At 33.5% G+C, this 25,806-nt stretch overlaps 1 protein-coding gene and 1 pseudogene across 1 annotated transcript in view; one reads left to right on the forward strand and one right to left on the reverse strand.

The window, feature by feature from the left end:
• Window positions 1–23,627, forward strand: part of TMF1 (TATA element modulatory factor 1) — a 29,157-nt gene extending 5,530 nt beyond the window's left edge. The window contains exons 3-17 of the mRNA XM_024556629.3: window positions 399–502; window positions 1,135–1,261; window positions 3,581–3,686; window positions 8,080–8,222; window positions 8,466–8,632; window positions 9,151–9,307; window positions 12,419–12,511; window positions 13,257–13,413; window positions 18,226–18,418; window positions 19,313–19,382; window positions 19,609–19,701; window positions 20,551–20,652; window positions 20,862–21,014; window positions 21,764–21,889; window positions 22,553–23,627. Coding sequence (XP_024412397.2) covers window positions 399–502; window positions 1,135–1,261; window positions 3,581–3,686; window positions 8,080–8,222; window positions 8,466–8,632; window positions 9,151–9,307; window positions 12,419–12,511; window positions 13,257–13,413; window positions 18,226–18,418; window positions 19,313–19,382; window positions 19,609–19,701; window positions 20,551–20,652; window positions 20,862–21,014; window positions 21,764–21,889; window positions 22,553–22,696 — 1,935 coding nt within the window. The 3' untranslated portion in view covers window positions 22,697–23,627. The remainder of the gene's footprint in view (window positions 1–398; window positions 503–1,134; window positions 1,262–3,580; window positions 3,687–8,079; window positions 8,223–8,465; window positions 8,633–9,150; window positions 9,308–12,418; window positions 12,512–13,256; window positions 13,414–18,225; window positions 18,419–19,312; window positions 19,383–19,608; window positions 19,702–20,550; window positions 20,653–20,861; window positions 21,015–21,763; window positions 21,890–22,552) is intronic.
• LOC112301214 (PDZ domain-containing protein 11 pseudogene) lies at window positions 13,540–14,878 on the reverse strand (annotated as a pseudogene).
• Window positions 23,628–25,806: the final 2,179 nt, after the last annotated feature.

A 25,806-nucleotide genomic window follows, 5' to 3' on the forward strand; every position in this document is an offset into this window, starting at 1 on the left:
GCACAATCTTCCCAAGTTTTCGCTGTTACAGACCTCTCTGTAAGTGTTCTTGTATAGTAACACATGCAACAGGTTTCTCCTCTAAGGTAGACCTAAAAGTAGAATTTTCTACATCAAAAGGTATGTAGATCTTCAGGTAGATATTGCCCAACTGTTTTTGAAATTGGTTTACTAATTTATATTCCCACCTGCTATGTGCTTGTACAAATTTATACTCTCCTACCAGTCTCGTATGAGTATTTTTTTTGTACTGTATTGATTTTGTTCTCAATATTATTTTTAATTCTTATGAGGTGATGCTGTTTTATTGATTATAGTGGTTAGTTACCTTTTCAACTGCATGTAAAAATGGTCTTTTAAAGTTAAATGTTTGACTTTTGTATATTCTACTTTTCTAGAGAGTTGAATTTCTTAATGAGAAACTGGACAAAAGGGAGGCTCAGTTATTATCTCTTAGTAAAGAAAAAGCACTTTTAGAAGAAGCTTATGATAATCTTAAAGAGTAAGTATTTAACGAATGTGAATGATTTTACAGATTTTGTAGAGGCCCATACACTTGGTTATTATTTAAGAATGGATTTTAAAGCAAAATAGTTTATAATTTAACTTGTTTATAATTATAAATTTGAATAGCATTTCAATTCTAACCTTAGAGATTACTTTTCTCCTTACATTATCTTTACTGTATTAACTTTGGCATTGAAGAGAGGCATTTTGGGGTGGGGGGAAAGCTATTTCCCCTTATTAATAATATTTTAGAGGTAAGGTTTAAAACATGTCTTTAAAGTAAACAATGATATTGTAGTTTAAAACAATACTGAGTATTGGTTTGTTTTAAGGTGGTGATTGGTAAAATGTAGCACAGGACTCAAAATGAAAAATTTTACTTTTATATTATTTTTACATGTCAAATATTGGTGACATTTTCAATTGCTAATGGGTTGTCTTTCAGGTGTTTTAAAATAAATTGTGCAGGTAATTTTCCTCTGGAAAGTTAAAATGCCTAAAACTAATTTATTTTATTAAGGTATATGTTGAAGACAATGTTATTTTCCTTTTTAAAGTGAACTCAACCTTGTTACCTTTGGACTATTTAAGCAACTCTCCTCACTCTCAGTATTAATTTAAATTTAGTGAAATGTTCAGAGTGAAAGAAGAAAGCAGCAACATTTCTGCTTTGAAAGATGAGTTTACTCAAAGAATTGCAGAAGCAGAAAAAAAAGTTCAGCTAGCCTGCAAAGAGAGAGATGCTGCTAAAAAGGTAATGGAAGTTTAAAATAATACTAATTAAGCTATGTAGAGACAATAGATTTTTAGGAGTGCCTTCATACTATTTTGGTACTGGAAAAAGAGATAAGAATAAAAGGATACTACAGAAAACACCTAAATTGTAAATTTTTCAATACCTTTAGAATTATAGATTTTGATACCTTAAAAAATTCTAAGCACATACTTGTCCATATAATTTATGTAGAAGTCCTTGGAAGATGTATAGCAAGGATCACTAGAATGATTTTTGTAAATGATAATTTCATCAAAATAAATAACACAAGTCTAAATAACACTAAGTAAAATTTATCATTACTCTCATTTGTTATTTTTGCACCATTTCAAACATATTTATATATACATATATATACACGTACACATATACATATATATACTCATACATATATATACATATATACATACATAGGTATATATAATTCTTCAGGTCAAAGTAGTTCTAATGGTTAATGACTCTTGGGAGGCATAACATTTATTCTAATGTAGGACTTCTCAACCTCAGCCCTATTGAAATTTTGGGCGCATAATTTTATGTTGTATGGGACTATCCTGTGTATTATAGGGTGATCACCAGTGCCCCAGGCCCCTACTTAGAAGATGACAGTATCACTCTTCCCTACTGCAGTCCCTCCTCCTCTTCACTTGTGCTAGTTAAAAATGTTGCCAGACATTGCCAAATGTCCCCTTTGGAGCAAAATCACTGCTGTTTGGGGACCATTGTTCTGAGTCTTATAATTTGGAACAGTTGGCTATTTCAGAAATTGGTAATCATCTAAGGTTAGTATTTTATTATTTATTTAGTATTTGTTTATTTATTTAAGGTTAATATTTATTGCTTATATCTCAACTGTGAGTAATAACATTCCTCAGTATTTGCCATTCCTAGTTTAGTTGCTTTCCCCTTTCTTGAACAGTGTTAATGTTAATACTGTATTTATAATTTTTCTGTGTATACTCTTACAGAAAAGAAATATATACTTCCATTTGCTTAATTGCTTTAACTAGCTAGCTCATTTCAGAAACTAATAATAACCTCAGACTACCTAACCAATTTATCTCCTCTTGTTCCTACTGTATTTCATTTGTACCCGTTTAATCAAGAAATTAGATTTTAAATAAGGTTTGTTTTGTGTACTGCATTTTGAATTATAAATCTAAAATATATCCAAATCATTAACTATAGGTGGAAAAAATTTAGGCCCTGAATTTTAACATATTTTATGTGTACTGCCTTGTATGAACCACCTGCAGAGGAGGCATAGGAAATTCAAAGGTAAATTGAATTACCTTTAGTGATGAATTTGCTTTCTAGTGATGGAAGACATTGTCAACAACTGTGTAGTACTAGGCAGAATGAAGTAAGTTCTAGAGATAAATAAGCAGTTTGGAATGGTATCACAGAGGATGAATTCTGACTAGGGGAGCTGAGGAACGTTTTGTGGAAGGCATGACATTCTACTAAACTTTGATACATGAATCAAATTTGAAAGTTGGAAATGGATAGTAGTGTTGTGGGTGATTCAGAGTACGGACTTTGAGGTTTCACAGACCTGGTTTCAAGTCATGACTCTACAATCTTAATAGCTCTCTGACCTTCAAAGTTTACTCAATCCTTCTGAGTCTTAGTTTCTTATTTTTATAATTGAATAATACAGGTACCTTCCTCATAGGCTTGTGAAGGTTAAATGCTATTGGATGCCAAGTATGCTTTACATACTAGTAAATGTTAGTTGTTTAAAGCTATTGTTTAATTTCAGAGAATCTCTTAAAACCAAATTTTAAGTTATAGAACACTTTGCACATCACCATACTTCTCCACTGTAGCTTTAAAGATAAACTATCTTGACATGTTTCTGCTGAATCTATGCTTTATTAAAGTAGATCATACTTTATATAATCTTGTTTTTCCTGTCATTTCACAGTACACTAGTAAGTGTGAGTTTTAATAAAGAAAAGAATTACAGTGAGAAGTAGAGACATGTACTGTTTGATATGTTATTCCATATATGCTTGTGGAAAATGTAGAGTATTGAAATTTAACTTATTCTCATTTATATTTCTATATTAAAACCTATATGTATGTGAATTCAGGTTTTCTGTATCATTTTCAAGGCTGGTTCCTTAGTCTTAATAGACCGAGGTAATAAATAAATGCAGGTTAACAGAACAAAACTTAGATATTCTTATCAAGAATGTGATTATTGGTGACGTCTTTGAATGTGGAAAAAATTGAAAAATATGCCCAGAGTGAAAGTAATTCTTTAAGATATTTACATTATATTTTTAAAATTAGGAAATCAAAAGTGTAAAAGAAGAACTTGCAACTAGATTAAATAGTAGTGAAACCTCAGACCTTTTGAAAGAGAAAGATGAGCAGATCCAAGGATTAATGGAAGAAGGTACGTACTTAGTTGATTGTAAAAAATATTGTGGAGACAGGAACAATACTTGCCACTTAGCTAGCTGCTGCTTCCTAATAAAAAATACTGGAAGCAAGGAAGGTTTAAACTTAAATCTCACAAGTTGTAGATGATAATTTATGGAAGGATGGGGAGCAAGATGTAGAGCAGCAGAAATACACATAAGTAACTTTTTGTTTCTAGGGACGGATAAAAATAACTCCCTGAAAAATAGAAGTTTGTGTTTCCTGAAGAAAGCTTGTAAGAGGTTTTAGAGTGTGTCATTTAAACCAAGATATTTAAGATTATGATTCTGGAGTTTATGTATCTGAATTTCTAGCTTGGGATTATATGGTATTATTATATTATTCTGGCATTTGCTAGTAAATTTTTCGTTATATTCATGTTTTAATTTTTCAGTTATTAAGCACTCTGTGAAAAGGTTTCTAATTAGCAGGATTAAATAAATTAAAGATTCTTCATGAGATAAATTGTCACAAATGGTCACTAAATTAATTTTGTTATGTATTAATAATATAGGGAAGAAGGTAGTTTTGGAAAAGGTACACAAGTGACTTTTTCTTTATTTATTTATCTTTTTTTTAAATCCTCACTTGAGGATATATTTATTGATTTTAGAAAGAGAGGAAGGGAGAGGGAAGAGAGAGAGGGGAGGAACATTGATGGGTTGCCTCCAAATACATGCCCTGACTGGGGATGAACCTACAACTTTTTGTCGTATGGGACGATGCTCAAACCAACTGAACCACTGGGTACAGCCTTTTACTTTTCTTAACATTTCATTAGTTAAAAGAATAATACATGCTACTTCTAGAAATTTTAAGGTTGTAAGAAGCGTATGAAGAAAGAGAAAAAATAGGTCATAATTCAATTTTACAATGAATTGTTCATTTGTTCTAGTCCCTTTTTCACATATTTTTAATATATTTTTAAACATAATTAAGATCATATATCTAATTTGCAATCTTCTTTTACATTATCCTATGCCCTTAAATACTTTGATACCATCATTAATGGTTATATTCAAGTTCATTATATGGTATACTATAAAATGTCTAGTGTTTTCCTAATATTGTACATTTATTTCTAAAATGTTAATATTAAAAATTATGGTGGGATGACTGTTTCCAGAATTAAGTGTTTGAGAACAATTAGAAACAATCGCCTCATTTAAAAGAGTTTACCTAATTTTTTTTTTTTTTTTATGTATGGATGAATCTTAAAAACATTATACTAAGTGAAATAAGCTAGACACAAAAGGGCAGCTATTTCCGTATGTAGATTGTCTCTTCACTCTGCTGATTGTTTTCTTTGCTGTGCTGTACTTTTTAGTTTGATGCAATCACACTTGCCTGTTATTATTTTTGTAGTCTGCTTTTGGTATCATTGCCAAAAAGTCATTGCCAAGACCAATGTCAAAAATCTTCTTTCTTGTCTTTTCCTCTAGTAGTTTTACAGTTTCAGGTCTTAACATTTAAGTCTTTAATTTGTTTTCAGTTAATTTTTATATTTGATGTGTGATAAGGTCCAATTTCATCCTTCTGCACATGGAAATTCAGTGTCCCAATACCATTTATTGAGACTGTCCTTTCCCCATTGTGTGTTCTTGGCATCCTTGTTGAAAAGCAGTTGACTGTAAATGTGTAGATTTATTTATTATTTTTTTGATATATTTATTGATTATGCTATTACAGTTGTCCCATTTCCACCCCTTCACTCAACTCCATCCTGCCCACCCCCTCCCTCCCACATTCCCCCCCTATAGTTCATGTCCATGGGTCATACGTATAAGTTCTTTGGCTTCTACATTTCCTACACTATTCTTACCCTCCCCCTGTCTATTTTCCACCTATCATCTATGCTACTTATTCTCTGTACCTTTTCCTCCCTCTCCCCCTCCCACTCCCCTTTGATAACCCTCCCTGTGATCTCCATTTCTGTGGTTCTGTTCCTGTTCTGGTTGTTTGCTTAGTTTGCTTTTGTTTTGGTTTTAGGTGTGGTTGTTAATAACTGAGTTTGCTGTCATTTTTACTGTTCCTATTTTTTATCTTCTTTTTCTTAGATAAATCCCTTTAACATTTCATATAATAAGGGCTTGGTGATGATGAACTCCTTTAACTTGACCTTATCTGAGAAGCACTTTGTCTTCCCTTTCATTCTAAATGATAGCTTTGCTGGATACAGTACTCTTGGATGTAGGCCCTTGCCTTTCATGACTTAGAATACTTCTTGCCAGCCCCTTCTTGCCTGTGAGGTGTCTTTTGAGAAAAATCAGCTGACAGTCTTATGGGAAGTCCTTTGTAGGTAACTGTGTCCTTTTCTCTTGCTGCTTCTAAGATTCTCTCCTGTTCCATCTTGGCTAATGTAATTATGATGTGCCTTGGTGTGTTTCTCCTTGGGTCCAGCTTCTTTGGGACTCTCTGAGCTTCCTGGACTTCCTGGAAGTCTATTTCCTTTGCCAGACTGGGGAAGTTCTCCTTCATTATTTGTCCAAATAAGTTTTCAATTTTTTGTTCTTCCTCTTCTCCTTCTGGCACCCCTATAATTCGGATGTTGGAACATTTCAAGATGTCCTGGAGGTTCCTAAGCCTCTCCTCATTTTTCCGAATTTTTGTTTCTTCATTCTTTTCTGGTTGGATGTTTCTTTCTTCCTTCTGGTCCACACCGTTGATTTGAGTCCCAGTTTCCTTCGCATCACTATTGGTTCCCTGTACATTTTCCTTTGTTTCTCTTAGCATAGGCTTCATTTTTTCATCTAGTTTTCGAACAAATTCAACCAATTCTGTGAGCGTCTTAATAACCAGTGTTTTGAACTGTGCGTCCAATAGGTTGGCTATCAATTCCTTGCTTAGTTGTATTTTTTCTGGAGCTTTGAAGTGTTCTGTCATTTGGACCAAATTTTTTTTTTTTGTCTTGGCACATCTGTTACTTAAAGGGGCGGAGCCTTAGGTGTTCCCTGGGGCGGAGTAATGCTGGTTGCTGCGCTGTGATGCTGTATGTGGGGGAGGGGCCGAGAGGGAGCAATGGCACTTGCTCCACTCTCCACCGGATTTCAGTCCCCCCCTCCACTACCCACAATCAAATTGGGCCCCTCTGGTACTAGTTCCCAAGTGGGTGGGCTTGTGCATGCTCTAGGCCCCTGTGGGTCTCTCCAACGACCTCTCCTGTGAGGCTGGGAGTCTCTCCTGCTGCTGCCCCAACCCCCATGGGTGCTTTCAATCAGAGGTCTGAGGCTTTATTTCCCCGCTCTGGAGCCCTGGGTTATGCGGTCTGCGCTCTGCTTTTGCTCCCCACCATTCGTCCCAGTTTATCTGTGTGCGAATGTGGGGCCGCAGGGTCTGCCAGTGGTCAGACTGCCTGCCCCGTTCGTCCCACACTCCGCCAGTCTCGGTCCCGCCACGGCCACGCAAGTCCTCTCCGCCCCAGTGCCCATCTCCGCCCCTCCTACTGGTCTGGATGTATGTTTCTTTTTTATCTCCTTGGTGTCGGACTTTCTTGCCATTTGATTTTCTGTCAGTTCTGGTTGTGCGAGGAGGCGCAGTGTGTCTACCTATGCAGCCATCTTGGTTCCCCCTGTAGATTTATTTTTAAACTCTCTTTTCTCTTCCATTGGTATGTCTGTTTTTATGCCAGTACCATGCTGTTTTTATTATGTTAGTTTTGTAATATATTTTCCAATTAGGAAATGTGATATCTCTGGCTTTGTACTTGCTCGAGATTGCTTTTGGTGTTTGAGATCTTTTGTGGTTACATCTGAATTTTAAGATTTTAAAAATTTTATTTTTGTGAAAACTGCCCCTGAAATTTTGATAGGATTGCATGTAGTTCACTTTTTTTTTAGTCTTTTCAACAGTCTAAGATACCGCTGTCTTCTTCATGATATTGAAGACTCTGTAGAGTCCAGGCCAGTTGTCCTGCAGAATACTTTATATTCAGGAATTTGTTGCTTTATGATTAGAATCAGATCAAATTTCTAGTAAGAAATATTGTGATACTGTGCACCTACCACTTCACATCAGTAGACACATAATGTCAGGCTGTACCACAACTGTTGGTGCCAAAACTGAATGGTTAAGGTGATAACTGCCAGAATTTTTTTGTTGTACAAGTACATCTTTCCCTTTGTAACTCATATGTAATATGTGGAAGTGCTTCTTTAAGACTGTAAATATGTTGTTCCCTACCATCCTTCCACTTAGTAATTTTAGTGTTCATTGATGATTCTTGTCCAAATCAGTTTAACATTTGTGGTTACAACATTGTGATTTTTAAAAAATATTCCATCATTTTATTCCACTGGTTAGATAAATATTCTTTTTAGATTCTAAGGAAATCAGTATTATTTGAATTTATACGTTTTTGCCATTGCCAGGAGAAAAACTTTCAAAACAGCAGCTGCATAGTTCTAACATCATTAAGAAATTAAGAGCTAAGGACAAAGAAAATGAAAATATTATTGCAAAGCTGAAGAAAAAAGTTAAAGAGCTAGAAGAAGAGTTGCAACATTTAAAACAGGTGAATGTTAATCATTGTCTACATATAAACTGTTATTACTTACTATATGAACAGTTGGCTATAGTTTATAAAACATTTGGAATGACTTACTGGGGTATATCACATGGGAAGGATTTTTTTCACAATTTAATAAATGAATATTAACATTATTCTTTGTTATTATACACTTGAGATTCCTGGAATACAATTATTTACCATGGTGTTATTTATTGAAGAATATTTTTGCCTGTATCTATATTATAGATCCTTGATGGCAAAGAAGAAGTTGAGAAACAACATAGAGAAAATATTAAAAAACTAAATTCTGTGGTTGAACACCAAGAGAAGGATCTTGGCCGACTTCAGGTGGACAAGGATGAACTTGAAGAAAAGAACCGAAGTATTCAGGCTGCTCTTGACAGTGCATACAAGTAAGAAAATGAATAAAGATGCAATTCATTTAAAATCATTTAAATGCAGGAAGTTGAAGAAATCCTTTTTTCTATTATTTGATCACTCACAACACATAAATTTAACTATAAATGGATTTGTAACTGTTCAAAGCAAGTTCAACAGAGAGAGTACTTACTGCAGTCACTGTTTATTATGTATGAATGACCCCTCATTCTGTAAATTTCATAAAAATCTACATGGACACTTTGTAACCTTGGCCATGTAATTTACTGTATATTATTTTAAATATTTTATTTATTTTAGAGGGGAAGAGAGGGAGAAAAATAGGGAGAGAAACATTGATGTGCAAGAGAAACCTTAATCAGATGCCTCTTGCATGGCCCCAACTTGGGACCTAGCCTGCAACCCAAGCATCTGCCCTGGTTGGGAATCAAACCAGCAAGCTTTCAGTTTGCAAGACAGTGCTCAACTCATTGAGCCACACAAGTCAGGGCCGTATTGTTTAAAATAAAATTTATCAATCTGATTTTTTAAGAGAACTTACTGATCTCCACAAAGCCAATGCTGCAAAGGATAGTGAGGCACAGGAAGCTGCTTTGAGTCATGAAATCAAAGCTAAAGAAGAACTTTCTGCAGCATTAGAGAAGGTCCAAGAAGAAGCCCGTCAGCAGCAAGAAGCATTAGCCATTCAAGTAAGCAATGAATATGAATTAAATTTGTCTTTTAAATCTTTGTGCTTATGCAGATTAAAGAATCCATTAGTTTGAGTCAAACCTAATTTAATGGTGCATGTGTTAATATTTCCTTTATAATCTTGTTGGGGAAACTTAATTGTGTTTTTTTTAAAACTTTTGTTAAATTATGCTTATATTATGCCAGTATTGCTTAATTTTTTTGTGAATTTGAGTCTTACTTGAGAATAAGTATTATGGAAGCTAAGGACCCTATAACCGAAAAATACACAAATGCAGATAAAACATTGCATATAATTTAAGGAGAATCTATGTAACTCCATGGACCTGAGATGAAGGAAGAATTTCAAAATTTGTCACTTTGTCTTAAAGAATCATCAGTTAATGGATATTTGCATTTTTTTACACTTTTTGTTAATTTGAAAAGTGCTGCTTTAATCCTTCATTTATGGTTTCTGTGTGCATCTGTATTTTAAATTCTCTTAGATATATACCCTCAGATCATATAACTCTATAACTTTTTTGAGGAACTGCCAAAGTGTTCTGCAGCAGCTTCATTATTTTACATTCCCACCAGCAATATATGAGAGTTTTAATTTCTCTCATCTTTTCTAGTATTTGTTACTCTCGACTTCTTTTCAATGTAGCCCTTTTAGTGGGTGTGAAGTAGTATCTGATTGTGGTGTTGATTTACATTTCCTCAGTGACTAATGACATTGAGCATCATTTTATGTGATTATGGGCCATTACATATCCTTTTTGGAAAAATTTATTCAAATATTTAAATCCATTGATTACTTTTAAATTGAGTTGTCCTTTTACTGTTCTTTATATATTCTACATACTACTTCCTTGTCAAATGTAGGATTTGCAAATATTTTCTTCCATTCTATAGGTTGTCTTTCACTTTCTTGATAGTGAGTGTCCTTTTGATGCACAAAGTTTTAATTTTGATGAAGTCCAACCTACCTTTTTTTTCTTTTATCATTTGTGCTTTGGGTGTCACATTTAAGAAACTGTTGCTTAATTTAAGGTTATGCAGATTTTGACTTGTTTCCTTCTAAAAGTTTTATAGTTTTAACTTTCACATATAGTTCTTTTGCATGTGGCTATACAGTTTCCCAGCACCATTTGTTGAAAAGACTATTCTTCCTCATTGACCCAATACACTTTTGATTTAATTTTGCATGGATATATAAAGCATTTACATGATTCCAAAGTGAGACCTATATAATAAGAATATTGAGACATTTGTTTTTAACTTAGCCCCTCCCCATTCCTTTTATTTGCCTATAAATGACCATTTTATTGGTGCTTGGCTTATTTTTTCAATGTTTCTATTTGTAAATGCAAGGAAATACACATTTTTCTATACCTTTCACACCCATACACTTATACACATATTTATTTGTATCTCTCTCATCCTTCTTGCATAAAATATAGTTTACTACTTACACTGTTTTACTACTTATATAGTTTGCTTTACTTACAAAATGAAGTGTGGGAGAACTCTGTTCTGTGGATCTCTCCTGGCCACTGTGGATGAGAATAGTTGGCCCAGATATAATCTTGTTGTTCTGGTGGGAAAGGGGTGGTGATTCCCTCTAGAAGAGGGAATGCCCTGAACCCTTCTCCCAAATGGCTTTTATTGGGAATGGGATGTGTAGGGGTTTACAGCATACATGCACAGCTCATCTCAATCAATGTCAAAAGGCTATAGTCATACAAAAACAGGTATTATCTATAGGTAACAGCTGAAAGAACACAGAGATCTGCCTCAGGGTCTGTGTCTGTTAGTCATGCTGACACCAGATGGTCTTTAAGACCTGTTTCGTGGGATAATGAGTTTACTCCTTATGCCTTGAACTTAAATATCCAGTTTATATCAACAGGGCTCTTCCAAGCAAAGCAAGCCTCAAAGGACACAATGTGTTTATCAGGCCTGATTTTCCTATGGGAACCATTGGTGTTGGCCTCGAGTCATGCCTGCCACCTGCATTTCCTGGTTTTCCAGTGAGACTTACTGGCCTCTTTCAAGGCTTGCTCTCAAGGGGCTACTGTCTCCAAAACCACACAGAGTGGCCCCCACAATAAAGTATCTTGATAATCACTCCCTAACATGATCAGAGGCTATCTTTATGTAAGAAAATGTTTTGTAAAGATGCAATTATTTAGATACTCATAATAAAACATAGAGCTTTTCAAAAGTTTTCTTTTTACAGTTATAATAAATACTTCATTGTATTCAGTCAGTTCTTATTGTTGGATATTTAGGTTGTTTACAATACCAATCAATACCTTGATATTAAAAATCATGCCATGGTCCATATACCCCTTGTATTTCTGCTACTCTATCACTGGGATAGAAAAATTATTAATGTTTTAAATTAAAAATACACTAGGAGAATAACAAAGAAAAATTGGGGGGATGGGAGGTAATAGTGTAGGACATTATCATTCATAAAAACGTCACCTTGTGTGTACTGTCAGTTTTGTCTGTTACTTTCTTGTTCTTATTTCGATGTACATATTTTTATATTTGATATATATTACATATTTTATAGTTTTTTAATTTAAGATTAAATCATACATGTCTTTTAATGGGTATATTCATGTTGTATTAAGATTTACAAAACTAAATTACTACTGATGGATATTTAGAATATTTCATGTTTTGTGTGTTATTGCTAATCCAGCTACCATGTAGGGGACATCTTTGTGTGTTTATAGAGACTGCTTCCATAGAGTGAGTTCTCAGGTCTAGTTTTCATAGATAATATAGCCTTCACATTCTGCTTGCACTGTAGACATTTATAGATGCATCATCTCTCCTCCTATCTTGTGAGGCGGGGCAGTGGTTGGTTGGGCCGTGTACATATTTATAGCCTTTTTTTTTTTTTTTTTTTTTTGCCTAATAGTACGTATTGAACATATATACAGTTTTGGAATTGCTTGATGAATGGGATGTGTGATAATCCTATGTAAAAACTCATCGGATAGTGTAGAGTATTATACATGAACTGTAAGTCAACACAACACAAAATATGTAGTTAGCAGGAAGTTATAGACAGTGTTTGAGACTGTGATAGTGTTTTGGTTCTCCTTATACAGGTGGGGGACCTGAGGCTGGCCCTGCAACGTGCAGAACAAGCAGCTGCCAGAAAAGAGGATTATTTACGCCATGAGATCAGTGAACTCCAGCAGGTGCTGTCACAGTTTTCCTGAATTCACATCCAATATATGTTTTCCTAGAAATAGAAAATGACTCAGTGGGGTAATGCTTACAGAACTGAGAGGATTACTACCATGTGTATCATATGCTGGTGGGTTTTTTTTTTTTTTTGTGCCTTGTGTAAATAAAATCAGAGTTGGAACCTTAAAAATGTAGAAGAAAAATCCTTATTGGATTTTATAGAAAATAATTTTATCATGATAGATTTATTGTGCATTTAGTATTGTTTTTGCATTTGTAATACCTAGTTTATTATCAGTCTGATTACTGTGGGGCAGATAATCAGTGCCCAGTTTTTATATTACTGCTTTATTAATTTTCAGTAAGTGAACATGCATAGGAAAAGGGAGAGAAAATGCAACTCAAATTGATGTTTATGTTTTTATAAATACTTAGAAGTATTTGGATGAAGAAGAAATTACAGGGAGGTTTGAATGATACTCATTTTTACATTAAGATGATCAAAGACTGTCTTTATCTCAGAAAATGCTATGTAAAGAAGCACTTATTTAGATACTCAGTTATGCAATATAATTCTAACTTAAGGGTTGAATAATTGGAAATAATTTCATTTAAAAAGTAATTCTATCTTGGAGAAATAATTTTTTTCCAGAAATCTCCCATAAAGTTTATTTGCTAGTTTTTTTTTTGTTGTTGTTGTTTTACTGTTTTTATTGCTGCTGTTGGTGATAATAACTTAAGAATTTCATGATTCAGAGACTCCAGGAAGCAGAGAATCGAAACCAGGAACTCAGTCAAAGTGTTTCATCAACAACAAGGCCATTGCTTCGACAGATAGAAAATTTGCAAGCAACACTAGGGTCCCAGACATCGTCGTGGGAGAAGTTAGAGAAGAGTCTCACTGATAGGCTGGGTAACTGCTTTAGTTCTTCTTTTTTTTTTTCTTTTTCAGCATCACGTTTTACTTTTTGGAGAATAGGAGGGACAGGAGGGAAAACAGGGTCCCATTGGAGTCTCCAAAGTGTATGAGACTCTATGAGAGTGTATGTGGCTTCCCTGAGGCCTGGCCAGCTTGTCCTAGAAGATTCCATGTGGACAGCTGTGGCTTGCAACTCCCTAGTGTACAGTCCTCTCTTTTTGGCGATAATTGTAGGGAAAGAAGTGGACACGCATGCTGATTTCCCAGGCTGTCTTCAGGATCCCAACAGCCTTGCTATGCTCAATGTCTTGGAAATCCACATCATTCACAGCCAGGACTTGGTCCCCTTGCTGCAGTCCTGCTCGATGTGCATCAGAGTCAGGGATCACCTTGGAGATGAAGATGCCTAGCTGGGAGGCCTTTCCTCCTCAGATGTTGAATCCCAACTGAGCTCCAGGGGGCTTCTTCAGTGTGATGGTTCGGGGCAGAAACTGGGTCAACTTATTGTAGTCTGGGTGGTATACCCTCTCATGAGGAGGAATCCATGCTGGGGGATTCTCATAGGCTGGCAGGAAAACCACTGGGTAGTCATCATAAGGTATCTGGCTGTCCATTGCTGGCGAGGCCCTGCCAACAAGCCTCAGCCAGCTCAGGTTCCACTTGCTGCCAGTTCAGCCCTGCTTTAGTTCTTAAGCTCAGTGCAGAAGCCCTTTCATCTTGTTTATGGAATTAGGGTAATGGTCAGAAATTGAAAATCACTTGATCTGATGTTATATTTTGTCTTACTTGTAGATTTTTACTTCTCCTGTTTTATATTTATTTTCTAATACCTTAATTGACTCTCAAAACCACTTGTTTTCACAGTGGATCAGATACTGTCTAAAATACATCCACGTTATTTTTTCATTCATTTTTACAGACTGCTGCACTCATTTTTTTCCTTGAGGGGTGAACTAGGTTAGTGGCTTTCTCAGAGTCTTCAGCAGACTCCTTAGATGTGTCTCAGGGCTGCTTGTGATGATGGTGAGAGGGAAGCTCCACAAATAGGGTGCTGGGCTCCCTCCAGGCAGCTTTAATGAAAGTAGTGCTTCCTTTGTCTTTTTTTCAGTTCCATGTAAGGATTTCCTCTGAAAAAAAGATTTATCTGCTTAAAAAGAAAATCTCTGAACTAGATGAACCTTCATATATTATGTAACTTATATGTATACATTTTAGGTCTGTCATTTATTTCTGACAATTTTTTCAAGACTTTATTTATTTTTAGAGAGAGGGAAGGGAGGAAGAAAGAGGGAGAGAGACATTGATGTGTGAGAGATACATCAATCAGTTGCCTCTCTCATGCTCCCAACTGGGACCTGGCCTGCAACCCAGACATGTGCCCTGACTGGGAATTGAAGTGGTGACCTTTTGGTTCATAGGCCAGCACTCAGTCCATTGAGCCACACCAGCCAAGGCTATTTCTGACAATTTTTGAGACCAATTTGTTAATGCAGTATGAGATATCTGAAAATGACAGCCTCTGAAATGGATGTCTGATGAGCAGTAAGTGAAGACTGGAAGCTGTTGTGTTGTGGTTTTTAAACTGCAGTCAGTACACTCTTGGGGATATGTGGTACTGTGGAATATAGGCAAAGCCACAGGACAGGCATACTATATAATGCTATTAATAGGACCATAGGTGCAATATGGAACAGACTATAACATCTATAATAGAGATGTTAATGGTCTACTTTGGTGCTTGAGGGGAAATATGAAAATTCCTACCTTGGCTAAATTTCAGAATCTTACCCACTGATTTTTTTTTTTTTAATTGAAAAATTCTATTGAGTTAATTGTAGATATACATGCATTTATATGAAATAATACTTTCCCTAGTATCTCCAAATGTTAACATTTTGAAAAATTATAATATTATAACCAGGGTATTGACATTGATAGAGTTTACTGATCTTATTCAGATTTCCCCAGTTTTACTGGTACTTGTTTGTGTGTGTTTGTGTGTCTCTGTGTGTGTATTAAGTTCTACACAGTTTTTCCACATCTCATCTGGATTGATGTATTCATCATTATAGTCAAGATATCAAACAGTTGCAACACCACAAAGGTCCTGCACGTTGGCCTTTTATGACCACAGTTAACCACCTTCATGGCCGCCTTCCCTATCCCAAATCCTGGGCAATCACTAATCTGTCCTGTTGATTGTTAATTTTGAAAGTTTTAGAATTTCAAAATGCTGTATGAATAAAATTGTATAATATGTGATGTTTTGGGGTTGGCTTTTTCACTCGGCATCATTCCCTTGAGATTCATCTAAATTATTGTGTGTGTCAATGATTTTTTTATTACTGTTTTTCATTGTATGTATGTACCACATTTTGTTTACTTGATGAAGGCTGTATGAGCTGATTCTAGATTTTGTCTGTACAGATAAGCTGCTATGAAGATTCATGTACAAGTCTCAGGGTGGACATAGGTCTTCATTTCTCTGGATAAATGTCCAAGTATGCAATTGCTGGGTTGTATAGGTAGTTTCATCTTTTGTTTTTAAAGATAATGCCAAACTATTTTACCAGGTGGCTGTATGTATGAGAATAATCTAGTTTCTCCACATCCTTGCCAGGATTTTGTGTTGTCCTGTTTTTTATTTTAGTCATTTAGAGAGGTGTATAGCGATAGGTCATTATGATTTTAATGTGCATTTCCCTAATGAATAATGATGTTGAACATCATTTTATGTGCTTATTTTCTATTTGTACATTCTCTTCAGTGAAATGTCTATTCAGATCTTTTGCCCATTTTCTAATCCAATAGTTTGTATTTTCACTGTTGAGTTTTGAGACTTCTTTATATATTCTAGAAAGTAGATTTAGATAATGTAGTTTGCTTTTATTTTCTCCAAGTCTGTACTTTTCTTCCCATCCTGTTTACATAGAGCAAAATTTTAAAATTTTGAAAAAGTCTATTTTCTCCATTTTTCTTAAAAAATGTTTAGTTTTCATTGCAGTTAACGTTCTATATATATATTACTTTCATATGTTCTGCAGTGGTTAGACATTTACATATCTTAGAAGGTGATCCCCCAATAAGTCTTGTACCCAATTATTGCCAATGTTCCCTATGCTGTACTTTACATCCTTATGGCTATTCTTTAATAACCAATTTGCACTTCTCAATTCCTTCACCATTTTCATTTAGGCCCCCAATTCTCCCTCCTGTCTAGTAACCATTAAAATGTTCTCTGTACCTGTAAGTCTGTTTCTATTTTGTTTGTTCGTTTGTTTTGACTTTTAGATGCCACATATAAGTGCAATCATATGGTATTTGTCTTTCTCTGTCTGACTTATTTCACTTAGCATAATACCCTCTAGGTCCATCCATGTTGTTGGAAATGGTAAGATTTAATTCTTTTTCATGGTTGAGTAACATTCCATTGTATATATGGACCACATCCTCTATTCATTTGTCTTTTGATTGGAAGCGTTTAATCCACTTACATTTAAAGTAATTATTGATAGCTATATCCTATTGCCATTTTATTAATTGTTTTCTGATTATTTTTGTAGTTCTCTCTGTTTCTTCTTTTTCTGTTCTCTTACATGTTGATGACTCTGTAGTGTTGTGTTTGGATTCTTTTCTCTTTATTGCTTGTATATCGCTTGTAGATTGTTGGTTTGTGGTTATCATGTGCTTCATTTATATCAACCTACCTTTATAGCAGTCTGTTTTAAGTTGATGGCCACTTAAGTTGAAACACATTCTAAAATCACTACCATTTTTGTGCACTCCCTCAACATTTATGTTTTTGTCATCTTTTTCTTTGTGTGTGTTTGCATGTATTCTTTAACTTACTGTTGTAATTACACATGGTCTTTATACTTTTGCCTTTTAATCTTTGTACCAGCTCTAGTTTTAGTTGAGCTGCTGTTTTTATGATGTGTTTCCCTTTGACAGTGAGACTTTTTTATTGTGATATTCTCTCATTCATATTTTGGATTATTTTTTCTTCTTTTAAAGAAGTCCATTTAACATTTCTTATAATACTGGTTTGGTGGTGGTGAATTCCTTTAGGTTTTTTTTTTCTTGTCTGGGAATATTAATTTTTCTTTTTATGGCTCTTGTTTTTGGGGTCAGACCTAAGTATTCTTTAACTATTCCTGGATCTTAAATATTTCTATATTTTATTAAAAGTTTTATAGTTTTGTCTTGTAATCAACTTTATGATCCATTTTCAGTTAATTTTCATATACAGTGAGAAGTTTAGTTTATGGTGTTTTGGGGGGAGTGGGCCTACAGATGCATGTCCAATTGCCCCAGCATCATTTGATGATCCATTGCCCTTTTTTTTTTTTTTAAGATTTTATCTATTTCATATTTAGAAAGAGGGTAAGGGAGGGAGAGAGAGAGGGAGAAAAACATGATGTGCGAGAGATAAATTGATTGGTTGCCTCTTGCATGCCCCCAACTGCGAACCTGGCCCACAACCCAGATATGTGCCCTGACTGGGAATTGACCTTGCACCCCTTTGGTTCACAGGCTGGCACTCAATCTACTGTGTCATACCAGCCAGGGCCATTGCTCTTTTCATATATAACTCCACTTTCAAATTAAAATACTTGGGGGAAAAGCAGGTAGAAATTAAGATTGGTTCCTTTGTCTCTGCAGGCTGTCCTACCTTAGGCAATAAGGCAATAAGCAGTTAGAGTTTTAAGTGTGGCTACTTGCATCATTAAAAGTGAGCACTGACTTGGTATATTTTCCTCTTGGGTATATTCATAAGTGACTTTTCTTCCTTTATCCTCTGTTCAGGTGAATCTCAGACCTTGTTGGCAGCAGCAGTTGAAAGAGAACGTGCAGCTACAGAAGAACTCCTTGCCAACAAAATTCAAATGTCTTCCATAGAGTCACAGAATTCTCTCTTAAGACAGGAGAACAGTAGATTTCAGGCTCAGTTAGAATCAGAGAAAAATAGGCTAAGAAAACTGGAAGATGAAAATAATAGGTGAGCATATTTCTTGATTGTTATTTTTGGTAACTTTATGACATTTTAAAGCACTTAAAAACATGCAGTTGGCTTTTAGCTTCATGGCATTGAGAACTATTGTAAAATATATACTTTTAGCATTTAATTTTAGAGTCATTAGTAATAGGATATTATAGTAAGATATAGTACTTGGATTCATTGAATCTTATGTGTATTCTTGAAATTGTGTGGCATGTTTTATATGTATTTGCATTTTCTAGGGAGATGATTCATTATTTTAATCAGATATGTTAAAGGAGTCTATGACCACAAAATAGTTTGGAGACCATTCATTGATGTTATTTTTACATTACAAGGGTTTTAGCAATGTTTCAATCTTTCTAAATAAATGTCCTGGTTCTTTGGAAACCACAAGCTATAAAATCCATCTGTCTGAAATTATGTCGAGGCTATGATTAGTGTATTTTTACCCTCAGTTTTTTTTTTTCCTTAAACCATAACTTTATTTTGATACCCTCAGTTCTTCGTTGGAAATTTTACTTTTAAAAAATCTTGTCAAGTAAAAATGATTTATAAAGTAAAGTATCTGAACTTTTGCAAACATTTTCATAGAACCCCCTAACAAGCTTTTGGAGAACCTGAACCTACTATAGAATGGTGGTATTCAAAATTATTTTTGGAAATTCTCTTTTTAAATGAAATCTTAACCCAAAGCACTAATAAATAAAACACACAAAAGTAGTAGTTTGGCTTCTGAGTAAAACGCAAGTCATCTGGAAAAAAATAGTTGGAAAATCAATCTGGTAATAAAAATGACTACTACATACGTAACTGGAGTTAATAAAGAAGTGAGTTTGTAATAGTCTATACTATCATCTATTTTGTTTTGCTTCATTCCCTTTGGCTTAATAGGTACCAGGTTGAATTAGAAAACCTAAAAGATGAATATGTAAGAACACTTGAAGAGACAAGGAAAGAAAAGGTATTGCTGTTAGTGTTCACTCACCTTTTAGGGCTTCTATTATGCTTGGGGATGGCAGTGAACTAATGAGATGACAAGATGAAATGAGTGAGCTTACTGCTTTTGGAACTTGGTCTTTAGTATTAAAACAAATAGGAGTACATACTTTATGCACGTTACTTCGAGATTGAGTTATGATGATGATTTAGTATCATAGGAATTATCTAACTGAATTTCTCTCCATTAGACACTGTTAAATAGTCAATTAGAAATGGAGAAAATGAAAGTTGAACAAGAAAGGAAAAAAGCAGTTTTTACTCAAGAAGCAATAAAAGAAAAGGTATTAAATTTTGTCTCATTTTATTTTTGGTATAACCAGTTAGTAGCTCTCATTGTTTTGTAATTTTTAGTTACATGTTATAAATACGATTTCTTATGTCTACAATCAATAGGGTGATGAATTAATTCTAGTAGGATAATCAGTGTCCTGTTCAGAGTGGATCCAAACTAATTTGAGTTTATCCAAAGAGATCTGTGATTTCTAGGATCTGAATTACAAAACCTCTTTTTAAATGAATGTTGTGGTCTCTCACTGAGATTAATGTACCTCATTTGGTCTGTAGGTACTTTGGGAGTAAAACTTGTTTACCTTCCTTCTGTTTAATGAAGGTAATTTTTCTAAAGGGAGTTTCCTATATTTAAAGGATTGGTGTGACTTGGTAGTTAATATATTAAAACTACCTATATGTATATTGAAATTACATTTTGAATTTATTTGGAATTTTTAAAAATTCCAAAAAATAAGTGGATAAGTCAGAAACTTTATGGTTAAAACTCATTTCTAATTTTACTCTAAAGAAATAGGTTTAATTGGTATTAGGCTATACAATATAAAACAGTTAGTTTATATAATTGTTTCAACAAGAACATTCTCATTCTATTAAAAATAAAACCAAATTATGTTGTTGCAATGTACATGGATCCTGAGATGATTTGATCTAGTCTATCTATACTTCTAAATTACTAAATATTGTGCTTTGCAAGGTTAAGACTTCAGAAATTATATCTATAACTTTAGGAGGAAGTTAGAATGAGTCTTTGTTGTCATTAATCCTAGAAAACATTCTTGTTTTCTTATTTACCATTTTGCTCTTTAATCTGAACTGAATTTTTTTTCTTACTCCTTAAGGAACGGAAACCATTTTCTGTTTCTACCACTCCCACAATGTCACGATCAAGTTCAGTAAGTGGAGTTGAGATGGCAGGACTACAAGCATCTTTTCTGTCTCAGGTGATTCATTCATTCTCTCCCTTTCTCTCTCTCTCTCTCTCTCTCTCTCTCTCTCTCTCTCTCTCTCTCTCTCTCCCTCTCTCTCTCTCTCTCTCTCTCTCTCTCTCTCTCTCTCTCTCTCAAGAATTGACAGAATCATTTGTTTGAACCTTATAATGGAACACAATCTATAATAACTGAATAACTATGTGCTTTTTTAATTAACATAGGATGAGCCTCATGATCACTCCCTTGGACAAATGTCCGTATCAGCAAATGGAAGCAATCTTTATGATACTCTAAGGATGGGAGCTGGATCCAGCGTTATTGAAAATCTACAGTCTCAGCTAAAGCTAAGGGAGGGAGAAATTACTCATTTACAGGTATTGGAAAACTTAAGTATACTATAAAAGTAAATGAAAAAAGTAAACGAAAATGAAGAAGTATAGAAGTAAATGTAAAACTTTCACCTTTTCTTCCCATTATATGACTTAAGTGAGTTGAAAATATTACTCTATTAAAGATGTTCTTTTTTTTTTTTTTAAAGATTCATTTATTTATATTTTAGAGAGAGGGGAAGGGAAGGAGAAAGGGAGGGAGAGAAACATCAATGTGTGGTTGCCTTTTGCACACCCCCTACTGGGTACTTGGCCTGCAACCCAGGTATGTGCCCTGACTGGGAATCAAATCAGCAACCCTTTAGTTCACAGGCCAGGACTCAATCCACTGAGCCACACCAGCCAGGGCAAAGATGTTCTTGAATTAGGAAAAAATAGATTAGAATAATCTTATGTTTATCTAGCCCAGCATGCTTTACTTGAGGGCCCAAATTAAACTTCTTTGGTAGTCTGTCAGGGTTTTTGTCGTAATTTAGAATAAATGAAATATATGCTATTTCCTTAGATTAGAGAAAAATATGGGGTTGCAGAGTTCAAACAGATGATTGAATTCCCTTAAGTTCTTTATATCTTTCATAGTAAACTCTATAAATGGTATACCTCTTAAGAAAGTTGAAACTATTTTTTTTGCCACTATGTCCTTTTACTTAAGAAAGAGGTACCTCATGGATATATGTTGATCCATTAAGCAAGATATATTTTGATTTAAATTACTTTCTGGTAATGTTTCACAGCTAGAAATTGGCAATCTAGAAAAAACACGCTCAATAATGGCTGAAGAGCTAGTTAAATTAACAAATCAAAATGATGAACTTGAAGAGAAAGTAAAGGAGATACCCAAACTTCGAACTCAGCTAAGAGTAAGTATTCTTCACTTACGGATGAATCTATGATATTTTAACTCAGTTACTAAATCTCATTTTTATAGTTTACAGAAAACGATGTATATGTTAATGATTTCTTTGAAAATTACAATGTTAGTATTTGAGTAAAGAATTTTAAAGGTAAATCTTTTATGCTTATCACATTATACACTCTTTCACAATCACTTTTCATCTCATATAGGAAAATAACTAGATTTTATTTGGCCAAGGCTCATTTATAATACTGTACTTTTGTATTAGTAGTCACCATTAAGCCATATATGAAATTTTTGTTTTTTATTTTTCCTATAGGGTATATGCCAGGTAATACCACAATGAACTAAAATGACTAAATTTCATCAAATGTGCTTAAATTAATGAGAGAAAACACTGATTAAGCTGTATGTGAGGAAATTACAGTTTAGTGGAAAGATATGATAAGATTGATAGCAATTTGGCTTAGGGTTTGTTTTTTTTTAAATTTCTTTACTTGCTATTTATTCCAACCTGCTGGAGTATGAGTTTGATTTTTACAAGAGCTGACTGTATACTTTTATTTAGATTATAATGTGTTTATTGGTGACTTGTTTATGATAATATAAATATAATCAAGACATTCTGTAGAGTTATTTTACATTTGTAAACAAATGTATTTTGTAGGATTTGGATCAAAGATACAATACTATTCTGCAGATGTATGGAGAAAAAGCAGAAGAGGCAGAAGAACTTCGATTAGATCTTGAAGATGTAAAAAATATGTATAAGACTCAAATAGATGAACTTTTAAGGCAAAGGCTAAGTTAATTTCTGAAAGATACATTCCCATCAAACAATATAAATATTTAATAGCTAAATGGAAACTTCCAATAAATTCTCTTATAATTAGAAAGTGGAATTTATTGCAGATGTCAAAAATTGAAAAAAAAATTTGTTTTATAGTATACAGTAATATTTGCAGTTAAATTATTTTGTGCAATATTTGAACTTTATTTTTGAAACTATCTTTAAAGATTTATTTTTAAAGCATTTTTTTTTTGCCATGAATAGAGACTTATTACTTTATCCTTATATCAATATGGTTAAGGAAGGAGAATGGTGTTCATACATTGTATTATAGATAAATAACTAATTGTATCTATAATTTATATGTGTTTGTATATATTGAGAATATATAATGAGTGATTAACATAGTGGTACTTTGAAATCTTTCACACTTAAATCTTCAATATTTATAATTACAACTTATGAAAATAGACATTGTGTCCAATTATAAAAAATTATTAAACTTCTGGTTATTAAATTTTGAACTAATTTTTTTCTTTTAAAGTAGAAGTCACACTGACTTAGAAGTTTAAAGGGCGAATAATTTGAATTTAAAAAATTTTGTGGTGTGAACATTTATTTCACCCAGATACCCTAATTAAGTTTGTACAAATTTTGTTACCTGTCTGGAGAAAGCTGTAACTATTCAAAGTTATCTAGGCATGGTTACATAATGAAAAAAATGTGCTTATGAAGATTTACGATAGGCCCTGCCTGGTTTGGCTCAGTGGGTTGAGTGCCAACCTTCAAACCAAAGGGTCACTGGTTCGATTCCCAGTCAGGGCACATGCCTAGGTTGCAGGCCAGGTCCCCAGCAGGGGTCATGCAAAAGGCAACTACACATTGATGTTTGTCTCCCTCACTTTCTCCCTCCCCTTCCCTCTGTCTGAAAATAAATAAAATCTTAAAATAATTTGTGATGGTATCAGTAACAATAGTTTTTGAACAGGTTTTGTTTTTAATATACTGTAAAATGAATCAAAGTAATAGAATTATTAACATAATCTCTTTAAAATTAATTTTTTACACTTTGTAAAGCCTATTTTTAGCACATTAAAAATGAATGTTTGATATTATAGAACATTAATTAAAAATAGAAATTATAGGAGTTAATTTACAATTGTATATAATTTATTATTTTATTTTTTCTTGAACCTTTAAAAACAAAAAATAGTGTAGGGTAGCTTTAAAAAATAGTAATGCCTTCTTTTAAATGTTACTTTGTTCAAAAGTAAACCAGGCTGTGTTTTATATTTGTGAAATGTTTTAATACTTTTTATTATTGCAAGTCATTTAGCTGCCTTTATTTGCAAATAAAAACTCATTTAATTTTTAGTTAAATTTTCAACACTAGAACTATGTAGTATGTATTAAACCATCTTGAAGAGTTTGAATGCTTTTCGGGGCAATCAGGTTACTATTTTTCTTTTTTTTTTTGTATTCCAGGCAGTATTTCTGCTGCTGGGTCTCTAATGTTTAGCATTGTTAAATATTCTTTCAGTGTGAGCCAAATTCATAAAATTAATTTTCTGTATTTTAGTGGTAAAAGCAGTGTAATAGCCTTTTGTCACATTATTATTATTTTAATATCGGGTTGACAGGCAATGACAAGACTGATAGCAATAAGAAATGTACGGATGGGGAGAAAAGGCAGACAACTATAATTGAATAACAATAAAAATTTTAAAAAAAGAAATGTATGGAATTAGAAGATATAGGAAAATTAATTTTCAAAATTCTGTCAAGTGTTTGAAACTAGAAGTTTAGGAATTATGAAATTGTTCTTTTAAAATACCCATTAGTGAGGGGGAAAAGAACCCTTTAGTTGTGAAGAAAAGATTGAAATAAAACTCCTGTAACTTCCAAATTTATAATACTAAACATTCTCTTCTTTTAGTCTTTATTAACATTAATAAAGCTCCACTAAGTAACAGAATACATATTGAATATTGGTTGCCATATCTTGCTTTGTCATTAAGACTTCTCTTTGCAAATTTTAGTAAAGTAATATTTACATTTTAATAGATAAGAATATAGTTTGCAGTGAGAGGTTTCCTTTCTTGGGAGAAAACAAAAAGATACTATAAATCTTAATTTCAAAAATATGAACAAAAGTAAAAGAGGTATGAATTTTTTTTTAATGTATAGACATCTAAGCACATATGACAGTCATCCTTCCAACTCTTGGGAAGTGCATTTGAGAATACCGATTCTTTCTTTCCTTTACCACTCTTTTGAGAACTTCCACTGTTAGAGAATGTATCAAATGTATCTACATTGTGATTTAAGATATAAATTTCCGATCTAAGGAAACTTTAGTTTTTGTAGTTAAGTAAGTAAAAAGAATGTTCAGGAAAAATTTCTTCTTGTGATCCCTCAATTGGCATTTGATTTCATTAGTTGAGAGTTTTATTCAAATGTTTATTAGATGTATATGATTTATAGTCTTTAGAAAGTAGCCACAAGAAAAAAAAAGAGAAAATGACTATAGATATTTGAATCTTGTTCTACTACTATTTGTTTAGTATGCATAAATTTTCCTAATGTATCATATTTCATTTTCATTTTTAAAATTAATTTTTTCAATTCAGTTTTAAACTATTTTGTAAAGGGCTAAAAGTATGATTTAAACAACAGATTGATATTACAAATATTTTAAATGAAATAATGTAAATAAGCATGGATCTAATTTGAATAAAGATTTTAAAATAGTAATAATGTATTTCATTTTTAACATAAAGTGTTCAATACCAATGAAGAGAGGTAGTATTGTTTCATGAAAATAATATAACTTGTAGAGTTTTGGAATTCATATTTGAAGAAAATGAGTATAGCCCTGGCTGGTGTGGCTCAGTGGATTGAGCACAGGCCTGAAGACAAATGGTTGCTGGTTCGATTCCCAGTCAGGGCACATGCCTGGGTTGGGGCCAGTTGGGGACGTGAGAGAGGCAACCAATTGCTGTTTCTCTCACATATCATCTTTCCCTCTTTCTTCCTCATTTCCCCTCTTTGTAAAAATAAATAAATAAAATCTTTGAAGTCTATTATAAAAAAAAATGAGTATAAGCCCTGATTTTGTATGAGTTATTAAG

Source organism: Desmodus rotundus, chromosome 8 (genome assembly GCF_022682495.2).
Source record: "Desmodus rotundus isolate HL8 chromosome 8, HLdesRot8A.1, whole genome shotgun sequence".
NCBI classification, from domain to species: domain Eukaryota; kingdom Metazoa; phylum Chordata; class Mammalia; order Chiroptera; family Phyllostomidae; genus Desmodus; species Desmodus rotundus.